Source organism: Oncorhynchus nerka, linkage group LG25 (genome assembly GCF_034236695.1).
Source record: "Oncorhynchus nerka isolate Pitt River linkage group LG25, Oner_Uvic_2.0, whole genome shotgun sequence".
NCBI classification, from domain to species: domain Eukaryota; kingdom Metazoa; phylum Chordata; class Actinopteri; order Salmoniformes; family Salmonidae; genus Oncorhynchus; species Oncorhynchus nerka.
In genome coordinates this window covers 11,222,513-11,233,121 of record NC_088420.1, presented here as the reverse complement: position 1 = coordinate 11,233,121, position 10,609 = coordinate 11,222,513, and the positions used below count along the sequence as shown (strand labels likewise).

Below are 10,609 nucleotides of genomic sequence, written 5' to 3'. Positions count from 1 at the left end.
GTCCATAGGACCACTTTAAGCCGTACACTCCAGAGCTGGGCTTTACGGAAGAGTGGCCAGAAAAAAAGCATTGCTTAAAGAAAAAAATAAGCAAACACGTTTGGTGTCCCAGCTAGATGTGTCAAGCTTAGAGACATACCCCAGGAGACTTGCAGCTGTAATTGCTGCAAAAGGTGGCTCTACAAAGTATTGACTTCGGGAGGGGGGGTGAATAGTTATGCACGCTCAAGTTTTTTTGTCTTATTTCTGGTTTGTTTCACAAAAAATATTTTGTATCTTCAAAATTGCAGGCATGCTGTGTAAATCAAATGATACAAACCCCCCAAAAATCTATTTTAATTCCAGGTTGTAAGGCAACAAAATAGAAAAAATGCCAAGAGGGTTGAATACTTTCACAAGCCACAATTGTTCAAAGAAAAGCTTTTACTGAACGGTAGATGGTCAGCATTCAAGCAACTATTGTTGGAAAAGTTATTTTTTTAAGCAATTTGTAGCATTTTTCTCATAAATAGGCTTCAACACATAAATCCTTGGTTAAAAGCGTTTTTTATTGGTTACAATATCAACTCCTGGCAACCCATCAGTATCACCAAGCCACTGTACAAAAAAAAAAAAAAAAATCTGGTGTGAAAAGACTATATAAAAAAATTATTCCATAACAAGTGATTATAATTTCACACAATAGCACTGTCAGAGTCATCATGGCACCAAGTCCCTGGGTTTCACTGGCTTAAAACACAAACAAATAAATAAAGACATATCTATTAAGACTGTCCCAATAGATCCAACAGCCAAAAGGCTTACTTTGTGTTTGTGGTGATCACTAAATGTAATGCTTACTATTATCAACGTCTGTTTGCTTTTCTCTATATACGCTCCTCCGTTTTCAGAACTCTGGCCAAACTCTGAAGCTGTAAAAGGCTGCTTTGATAATATTCTACCTCAATCCCCAAGGCAAGACCATCCACAAGTCAACAGAACACATGCTGCTTCCTTACTTTAGCTTTGACCTGGAACTCCAGGCCAGTACACTATCAGGCTTTTTAATGACTTTGAATATATATGTCAAGGACAAATTTTAAAAAAACATCACACACACTGTTCATTGCAGCCTGAGGCTCAGCATCTCATCAGGTAGGATACTCGTCATGGCTGCTCTTACCAAATAGTCGTTTCATATGATGAATACAACTATAGAAGACTGTAAAGAAATACAATGACATGGTCAAATACAGGGAGGTTGAGCACCTTGGACTACTGAAGTCTAGAAACCATTGGTCCCAGCTAACCAACATGATCAGTGGAACTGCACAGGCACATTTCAATGTGGTCACTATTTCAGGTTAAAATCGTTAATATCGGTGCATCTTATAGGGTGCTGTGGTCAAGCCTCAATTATCAGTGTTATAGGACATCCTTTTTTGGTCATGAAATGCTATGGTGCTCCGTTGTCCCAGGTGATGCTGAGCTGAGGAATCAACACAATCAACAATGCTTTCAGAAGTTGGGGATTGTTTCACTGGCAGCCATGTTGGTGTAAAACAAAAAAGAGACCAAATTTCATCCTGCCATTTTATGTATTTCCTGTCTTAAAAAAGGGACACATTTCTCATTGGATCCTCATCATTCACAATGAGATTAATTTAATTTGGGGAAAATAAAGTGTTTTAATAACATTGAAGGAATGTCCATATGTTCTGGGCACTTCTCTTTTATATAGGTGCTTTATGAAGTCAGGCATCAGAGGACCTTGTTACAGGCCAGGCGTAATAAAATATCATTGATTTGATTCAGATTTAGAGGGGGAAAAAAGCTGGCACTTTCTGTAAGCAAGGGAAGAGAAACAATGAATTGTCAATGATGACTTGTTTTCAGTTCACAGCTGTGGGTCAGCGAATGACATTGGCACAAATGTGAAAGCTAACACAACTGACATGTATGTTACCCACACGAATCAGTGAGAATTCCAACACTGATATGGAATACTTTCCCCATCCAAGTCACCTCCAGGATGTGTTTTCGGGGCGTAATAAACCACCAGCCATTTCTTTGACATTTATCTAATTAATGCAAAGCCAGGTGAAGCAGCTACAAACATACAATATAAATCACTGTGATCACAGGGTGCTCCGTGTAATCAATAAATACAACGTACGGTAGAAATCAGAATTGTATCAAATAATATACAGCACTGTTGAGAACTGCATGCGGTTTGCACTTCTTCGGTTGTTGTCATCTGTTAAGCTTGGCTTTTAGTGTTTACTATAGTACTGATGTGGCTTTGTGCTTCACAATTGCTTGATTTCAGCAAATCATTTGACTGTTATAGCAGGTTAAAGCCTGCCTCATTCTTTACCCAGTGCCAATTTTTCTAAACGAGACAATTATCTTCTAACGTTCTCTTGGGGTCCACTGAAATAGTGGCGCCTCATTAGGCAACTGGGTGATTGAGGTCAACTGAAATGTTGGAAAAAGTGAAGGTTTGAACTACAGGCCCAACATCTGAGTTTCTGGCCAGTTCCGGTCAATGTTGGCAATGAGATTGGCAGAATGATCTCAAGCCACAGATCCTTCTAATACGAACCACATGGATCCAATGCATGTACTAATATATATATATATATATATAGTTGTTTAGGAAGTTAGGGTGTATAACAAAAAAAATAGGCACCCTTATTCAAGTGTTGCCTCCAAACCAAAGTTTTCTTGCGAGGAAAACGGAAGATGACTGATGCACAAACTAACAAAGTCTTGTGAGAGACACAGGCAACTGCCAAAATAAAGAATACGCCAACATAAAGTGTGTTAAGGTGTTGGGCCGCCATGAGCTGTCAGAGGAATGTCAATACACCTTGGCATAGATTCTACAAGTGTCTGGAACTCTACTGGAGGGATGCGACATCATTCTTCCACAATAAATTCCATCTTTTGGTGTTTTTGTTGATGTTGGTGGAAAACGCTCTCAGGCGCCTCTCCAGAATCTCCCACAAGTATTCAATTGGGTTGAGATCTGGTGACTGAGACGGCCATGGAATATGACTTACATTGTTTTCATTCTCATCAAACCATTTAGTGACCACTCGTGCCCTGTGGATGGGGGCATTGTCATCCTATGGGGGGGGGGGGGGCATAGCCATGGTAGCCAAAATAATGGCCTGCCCAGAATTTTAATACATGACCCTAAGCATGCTGGGATGTTAATTTCTTAACTCAGGAACCACACCTGCCTGTGTGGAAGCACCTGCTTTCAATACACTTTGTATCCCTCGTTTACATTATTTTAGCAGTTACCTGTACCTTCTCCCTGCTGTTGGGCAGTATGTTGCATGTGTTCTTTGTTTACATTTGAGGAGCATAATCTAGCCCTCTACCAAGTGAACTTTCTTCTCCAGCAATACTTAAAACTGTTGATAATGTTTGTTTTTGTGAGGGGGGGGGAAAGTGTTAGATAAAGGACCAACATTGTTTTATAATAACATTACAGGCTTTATGGTGGCACTGCTGATTTCTAGTGACGAGATTTTTTAAACCAACAGTGTTAACTTTACTGACTCAACTAAACCACCCTGTTGATGGTTTATCAAGAGCTTCTAAAATAAAATTGAAGATGACATAGCAAGAAGCTACTAAAGGCATCTTCCCTCGAGTCCACTCGGGGAAGGATTTACTCACAGCTCATTGAGCAGTCATTTTTTTCACATCTTAATGCTTCGACTGACCAGCCTCTGTTAGAGACTGTATAGACTGCAAGCATTTCCAATTCTCTGTACTTCTTTAGTCCTATGATATAGGCCTGAGCTAGCTCACAGTAGCCCCAGGATCACATTCCTTGGAACCTTCTCCTGTCAGTTTGGAGCCCTACGTTTGATACCATTGGGCCCTAGATTTCCCTATCCTCAGTGGTCAGATGGAGGCCGCCATTGTAAATAAGAAATTGTTCTTAACTGACTTGCCTAGTTCAATAAAGGTTAAATGTAAAGGCTTTGGCCTTTGGGGTATATGCAGTAAAGCCTCTATTAGTAATTGATCGCAACATATGTATTACATATCACACTATTGTTGATTTGCAAGGCGTGGGCGTGATGTAATACTATTTGCCATACAATCACGGTTTTGAACGTAGCCCAAGACCCTGTTTGTAAAGGGCTTTAGGCTGTAGTTTCACGCTGTTTTGAGTTTGTTAAGACTGCAGAGAGACTGTGCCTCCAACAACTACAGTGGCTGTGTATCACAGCCTAGATGAACTAGTTTCTAGAAAAAGGGATTTGGCTAAAACTGCGGCATGACAAAAAAAAAACTAACCTTATTAGTCAGTCTCTACAAAACGACCACAACAGTTGTGTTCCAAAAACAACATGTTTGTTGAGAGGAATGCCACCAGTTCATAACTCATATCGTTACCTATCATCAACATGAATATACAGTATTTTAGTTACAGTACATGTGTGCATGCCTTTGCCGGTAGACCATCACACGTGCACATGCACACATGCGCGCGCACACACACACACACACACACACAGAAATGTCCATTATGTTGTACATGAGGCAAGTGACAAAATCAGAATTGTGTTATCGTCTAGTACTGTGAATATTATATACATCAAACAATGTAAGGCAAATAAAACAAAAAGGGTGGGGATAAAAACTACAAAAATATATACATACACATTATATATGCATATATATACACACACACACACACATAATGCTATGCATATATACTGTATTTATATATACATTTACATATTACACACGGGACTGTCCTCTAATTTGGCGGTAACCACGGTAACATGCGCTCTAGTGCTTCACCTGTCCAAAAACAAGAGGGGATGCGAGGTTGTTTTTTTCTTTTTCATTTTTCATTTTTTTCTTTGATTGGTCATTCTACCTGTGGGTACTGAGAGCTCTGTGTAATTAATAGGTGGGTAAAAAAAAAATGTAGAAAGAGTTGTTACTCTGGCTGTGGATTGGACGGGTGGAAGGTGGGAGGTGGTGGACGGGACGTTGGTGGTGGGAGACAGTGTTCACCCTCAAGTCCAAGCCCAGCAGTATGGGTGGGCGGAATGGTGGAGGGGGGGGACGTGAGCTGGAGGGTTTAATTCCAGATTCTGAGGAAACTGTCCCATGAGCCCGTGGCTACAGCCATGCCGTCGTCTGTCACGCCTAAACAGCTCACCCTGTTGTCGTGACCGGCTAGGACACCTAGAAATAGAAGAGAGAGGGAGATGGAGAGGGGGAGATGGAGAGAGAGAGGGGGAGATGGAGAGAGCAAGAGGAACAATAGAAGGGGGAGTCATTGTGAGTCAACGTACAGCCAGTGTTTAACCAACTATGTACCGACTACGTTTCCGTCGATGAGTGCAACTGCCAAATGAATCCCTAGCACAAAACCTTAAGGGGGGACCAAGAAAGGTTGTGTTTAAACATTGTTTTTAAAAAGGGATTTGAATTAGTGGCCTGGTGCGGCCCCCTCCACTACCGTACCTGCACGCTCGGCCTTGAGGGTGTCCCACACGTTGCAGTTGAAGTCGTCGTAGCCGGCCAGCAGCAGACGGCCACTCTTGGAGAAGGCCACTGAGGTGATGCCGCAGATTATGTTGTCGTGCGAGTACATCATCAGCTCTTGGTCGGCGCGCAGGTCAAACAGGCGGCAGGTGGCATCGTCCGAGCCCGTGGTAAAGGCGTTGCCGTTGGGGAAGAACTGCACCACAAAGACAGAAAGAATGGGTTAGGTATAGTGAATTAAGTTATAACAAGAGAGAATGGGTTAGGTATAGTGAATTAAGTTATAACAAGAGAGAATGGGTTAGGTATAGTGAATTAAGTTATAACAAGAGAGAATGAGTTAGGTTTAGTGAATTAAGTTATAACAAGAGAGAATGGGTTAGGTATAGTGAATTAAGTTATAACAAGAGAGAATGGGTTAGGTTTAGTGAATTAAGTTATAACAAGAGAGAATGGGTTAGGTATAGTGAATTAAGTTATAACAAGAGAGAATGGGTTAGGTTTAGTGAATTAAGTTATAACAAGAGAGAATGGGTTAGGTATAGTGAATTAAGTTATAACAAGAGAGAATGGGTTAGGTTTAGTGAATTAAGTTATAACAAGAGAGAATGGGTTAGGTATAGTGAATTAAGTTATAACAAGAGAGAATGAGTTAGGTTTAGTGAATTAAGTTATAACAAGAGAGAATGGGTTAGGTATAGTGAATTAAGTTATAACAAGAGAGAATGGGTTAGGTATAGTGAATTAAGTTATAACAAGAGAGAATGAGTTAGGTTTAGTGAATTAAGTTATAACAAGAGAGAATGGGTTAGGTATAGTGAATTAAGTTATAACAAGAGAGAATGAGTTAGGTTTAGTGAATTAAGTTATAACAAGAGAGAATGGGTTAGGTATAGTGAATTAAGTTATAACAGTGTACTTTATCTTACACATTTTCTACACTCACTGCTTCATCTAAAGTGACATGATGTTTTATAACAATCTGTTAGTGTAAGGTGATCGTGATGTTAAAGTAAGAATTTTCTGTAAAAGCTGTTCACCACTGGAACCAACTCCCAGAATGGTTCAAATGTGTCGCAGATACCTGGAATTATACAGATAACCCCAGTGAGGATGTCTGTCCTACAGAGAGGACACATCTAACTGCCTTATCAAATCCTGGAATTATACAGATAACCCTAGTGAGGATGTCTGTCCTACAGAGAGGACACATCTAACTGCCTTATCAAATCCTGGAATTATACAGATAACCCTAGTGAGGATGTCTGTCCTACAGAGAGGACACATCTAACTGCCTTATCAAATCCTGAATTATACAGATAACCCTAGTGAGGATGTCTGTCCTACAGAGAGGACACATCTAACTGCCTTATCAAATCCTGGAATTATACAGATAACCCTAGTGAGGATGTCTGTCCTACAGAGAGGACACATCTAACTGCCTTATCAAATCCTGGAATTATACAGATAACCCTAGTGAGGATGTCTGTCCTACAGAGAGGACACATCTAACTGCCTTATCAAATCCTGGAATTATACAGATAACCCTAGTGAGGATGTCTGTCCTACAGAGAGGACACATCTAACTGCCTTATCAAATCCTGTTTTTTTTTCCCCTTATTTTTTTTGTGGTGGAAAACGGAGTGCATGAAACATAACACATCAACCAGAACGAAGTGAATTGTTAAAACATTTCTAGGCTGTTTGTGAAGCTTTCATTCAATTGCCCATCCCTGTTGCACACAACAAGCTTCCCTGTCACAAGGGGATTTATGACAAATTTAAAATAAAAGCCTCAACAGTGATACAGTCTAATCTGTTACTTAATCGCACTTTAAATGGCACTTACTATAGTCTTTTTAAAATTTGACCCCTTGAGACGGGAAAACATGTTTTTTTATTAAGTTGAACATGTACTCTTTATGACAGAATGTAAAATGTTAAACTACCCAAAATGTAGTCTATTTGTAGACAGACCCATTAGTTTCCTTATATCCTACAATCCATTTTCAGGTTGTCTTCTTTTTACTTGAATAAGAATCAGATTACATTGTCAGACAAATCTGAATCGTTTTCTGGCGATGTTAGCAAAAAAAGTGAATGTGATATATACCAAATATAATATTTGTGGTATCTGGTCTGGAAAGCTTTATGATAACATGTTTGTGTGCTGTATGTTAATTACCATCCTACAATGTAAAAGTTATTCATATCAAAACACTATAAAACTTCTGGGTCTACTACTCACGCAGACAGCGTTAATGTCGGACACGTGGCCAGTGAAGGACTGCCTGCACATGCCGTCCCGGACATCCCACAGCTTGGAGGAGGCGTCACAGGCCCCCGACACAAAGGTCTTGAAGTCGGGACTAAGGGACAGGCTCATCACGTCCCCCGTGTGGCCCGTAAAGCTGGTGGCCATCTGACCCGTCTCGATGTCCCATAAAGCACTGAGACAAAGAGGGGGAGGGGGAGGGAGGTGAGGGGGAGAAAGAGAAGAGGTATGAGGGTACAGGGAAGATGTTGAGACTTGAAATGATTGGATGATGAATGGGGAGGTGCACTGGTTTTTCCTGTGTGTGTGTGTGTGTGTGTGTGTGTGTGTGTGTGTGTGTGTGTGTGTTACAGTCTGACACACACAGGTGTTAAGGTAAAAATCTAGATGTTAAGGTAAAAAGTGTTGAAGGGTATATCTGAGTGTTGCTTCTAGTGGGGTTAAAGCCAGTGTTATATCTGAGTGTTGATTCTAGTGGGGTTAACACCAGTGTTATATCTGAGTGTTGATTCTAGTGGGGTTAAAGCCAGTGTTATATCTGAGTGTTGATTCTAGTGGGGTTAACACCAGTGTTATATCTGAGTGTTGATTCTAGTGGGGTTAAAGCCAGTGTTATATCTGAGTGTTGATTCTAGTAGGGTTAAAGCCAGTGTTATATCTGAGTGTTGATTCTAGTGGGGTTAATGCCAATGTTATATCTGAGTGTTGCTTCTAGTGGGGTTAACACCAGTGCTAATTCTAGTAGGGTTAAAACCAGTGTTATATCTGAGTGTTAATACTAGTTGGGTTAACACCAATGTTATTCCTGAGGGTTGCTTCTAGTGGAGTTAACGCCAGCGGGATTGAAATTGACACCACGTGGAGAATAAATTAAATGTAATTTGAATCAAAACTACACGGTGTTGTGGTTTCTCAACTGAGTTGAATTAATTTCAGTTTTTTATTTATTTTATTTAACCTTTATATAACTAGGCAAGTCAGTTAAGAACAAATTCTTATTTACAATGACGGCCTACCCCGGCCAAACCCTAACCCAGACGACGCTAGACCAATTGTGTGCCGCCCTATGGGACTCACAATCACGTCCGGTTGTTATACAGCCTGGAATCGAACCAGGGTCTGTAGTGACGCCTCTAGCACTTGAGATGCAGTGCCTTAGACCGCTGCGCCACTCAGGAGCCCACTCTGTTCTCTGTGTGAAAAGACCTGGAAGAGGCCTCATAATCATTCTTCCCAGAATGCTTTGTTGCAGGCATATAATATCTATGTTTCTGCACGCACATTGATTGATTAATTGATCTCATACTATACAAAGATAACTAAAATAATTCTAAACTAATCCACCCGTTACTGAAATGTTTGTTCCAGTTTAGATGGTTTAGGTCAGGGATTGGCATTTGTTGGTCTGCGAAATGTGTAGAATTGCAGGAAATTAACTCTAAAACCTTCTAGAATAGTACTTGAGTACCCCTGATCTAGAGAGTCAAGTTGTGTTCTTCCTCCCACACTACATCAATAAACTCACCAGGTTGTGTCCCCGGAACTAGTGACAATCTGGTTGTCATCCAGGAAACGACAGCAAGACAAATAGCCTGTAAAATAGAGGTTGAAAATAACAATGTCGGGCTAAATACGCAGTATTAACATCAATACCACATTACTGCTACATTTCATAGCGGTTCTCAGAGCATCCTTTTTAAAATGAAATATTCTTAGTATAAGATAAACTGGGCTTGAACCAATCAAAGACGTTGATGAGTTGAAATTGTTCCATTTCCTCTCTAAAATGGCAGTATTCCGCCTCTTTAAAAAAAAGCCTTCTCCAGTGTGTACCTGTGTGTCCGGGTAGCTCACGGGTGACGCGCACGTTTCCCTCGCGGGTCTTCAGGCTGTAGATAGAACAGATGTTGTCCAGGCCTCCGCACGCCACGTAGTTCCCAGAGGGCGCGTAGGCACAGGTCATCACCCAGGAGGAGCGCAGCGGGATGGCATGCATCTACGGAACACACACACATTATTGTTTAACGCTTGTTAGCACCAGGGCTGTACAACAGAAAATTCTGTCCATTCAGAAAGGACCAAATCCTAACTTGAGCTCTGCACACATAACCTGTATTGTGGCATCCAAAGTCCAAGTTCTAGTTATGCGTTCAGATCTTATGTTAGGATCCATCCTGAAGTGAATTCACATTCAAATTCGGGAATAGAAATATCCTAGAAAATATAGAAAATAAGGAGGCAATTCTTTCAAACAAATTCACTTTTTTATTTAAACTTTATTTAAGTCAGGGTGAATTTACTTCCTGATATGACCTAATTGGAAATTGAGTTGAACCCAACCATGCTTAACTTAATCACTCAGGAGTAGAATGTAAGACAGTATGCAGAAAAGAACCAAGGACAACGAGGATAGCAATGTTTCCTACAGCGTGAGGTATTTTACTGGTGTCCGTTTGTCTTTGATGTTATTTGTGAGAGGGAATTTACGCAGGTGCAGTTTAACATCTCACTATTTGAGAGAGGTTACACAGGTGCAGTATAACACCTCACTATTTGAGAGAGGTTACACAGGTGCCGTATAACACCTCACTATTTGAGAGAGGTTACACAGGTGCAGTATAACACCTCACTATTTGAGAGAGGTTACACAGGTGCAGTATAACACCTCACTATTTGAGAGGTTACACAGGTGCAGTATAACACCTCACTATTTGAGAGAGGTTACACAGGTGCAGTATAACACCTCACTATTTGAGAGAGGTTACACAGGTGCAGTATAACACCTCACTATTTGAGAGGTTACACAGGTGCCGTATAACACCTCAC

The 10,609-nt window shown here is 40.7% G+C and overlaps 1 protein-coding gene across 4 annotated transcripts in view; it reads right to left on the bottom strand.

Annotated features, from left to right (window-relative positions):
* Positions 1-527: 527 nt before the first annotated feature.
* LOC115109037 (guanine nucleotide-binding protein subunit beta-4) overlaps positions 528-10,609 on the bottom strand; it is a 48,047-nt gene continuing 37,965 nt past the window's right edge. For all 4 annotated transcript variants that reach the window (XM_065009553.1, XM_065009555.1, XM_065009552.1 and 1 more), the window contains exons 6-10: positions 9,617-9,779; positions 9,309-9,375; positions 7,757-7,958; positions 5,488-5,704; positions 528-5,205 (exon numbers count right to left, since the gene is read on the bottom strand). In XM_065009553.1, the coding sequence (XP_064865625.1) occupies positions 5,099-5,205; positions 5,488-5,704; positions 7,757-7,958; positions 9,309-9,375; positions 9,617-9,779 (756 nt within the window). In that variant the 3' untranslated portion in view covers positions 528-5,098. The remainder of the gene's footprint in view (positions 5,206-5,487; positions 5,705-7,756; positions 7,959-9,308; positions 9,376-9,616; positions 9,780-10,609) is intronic.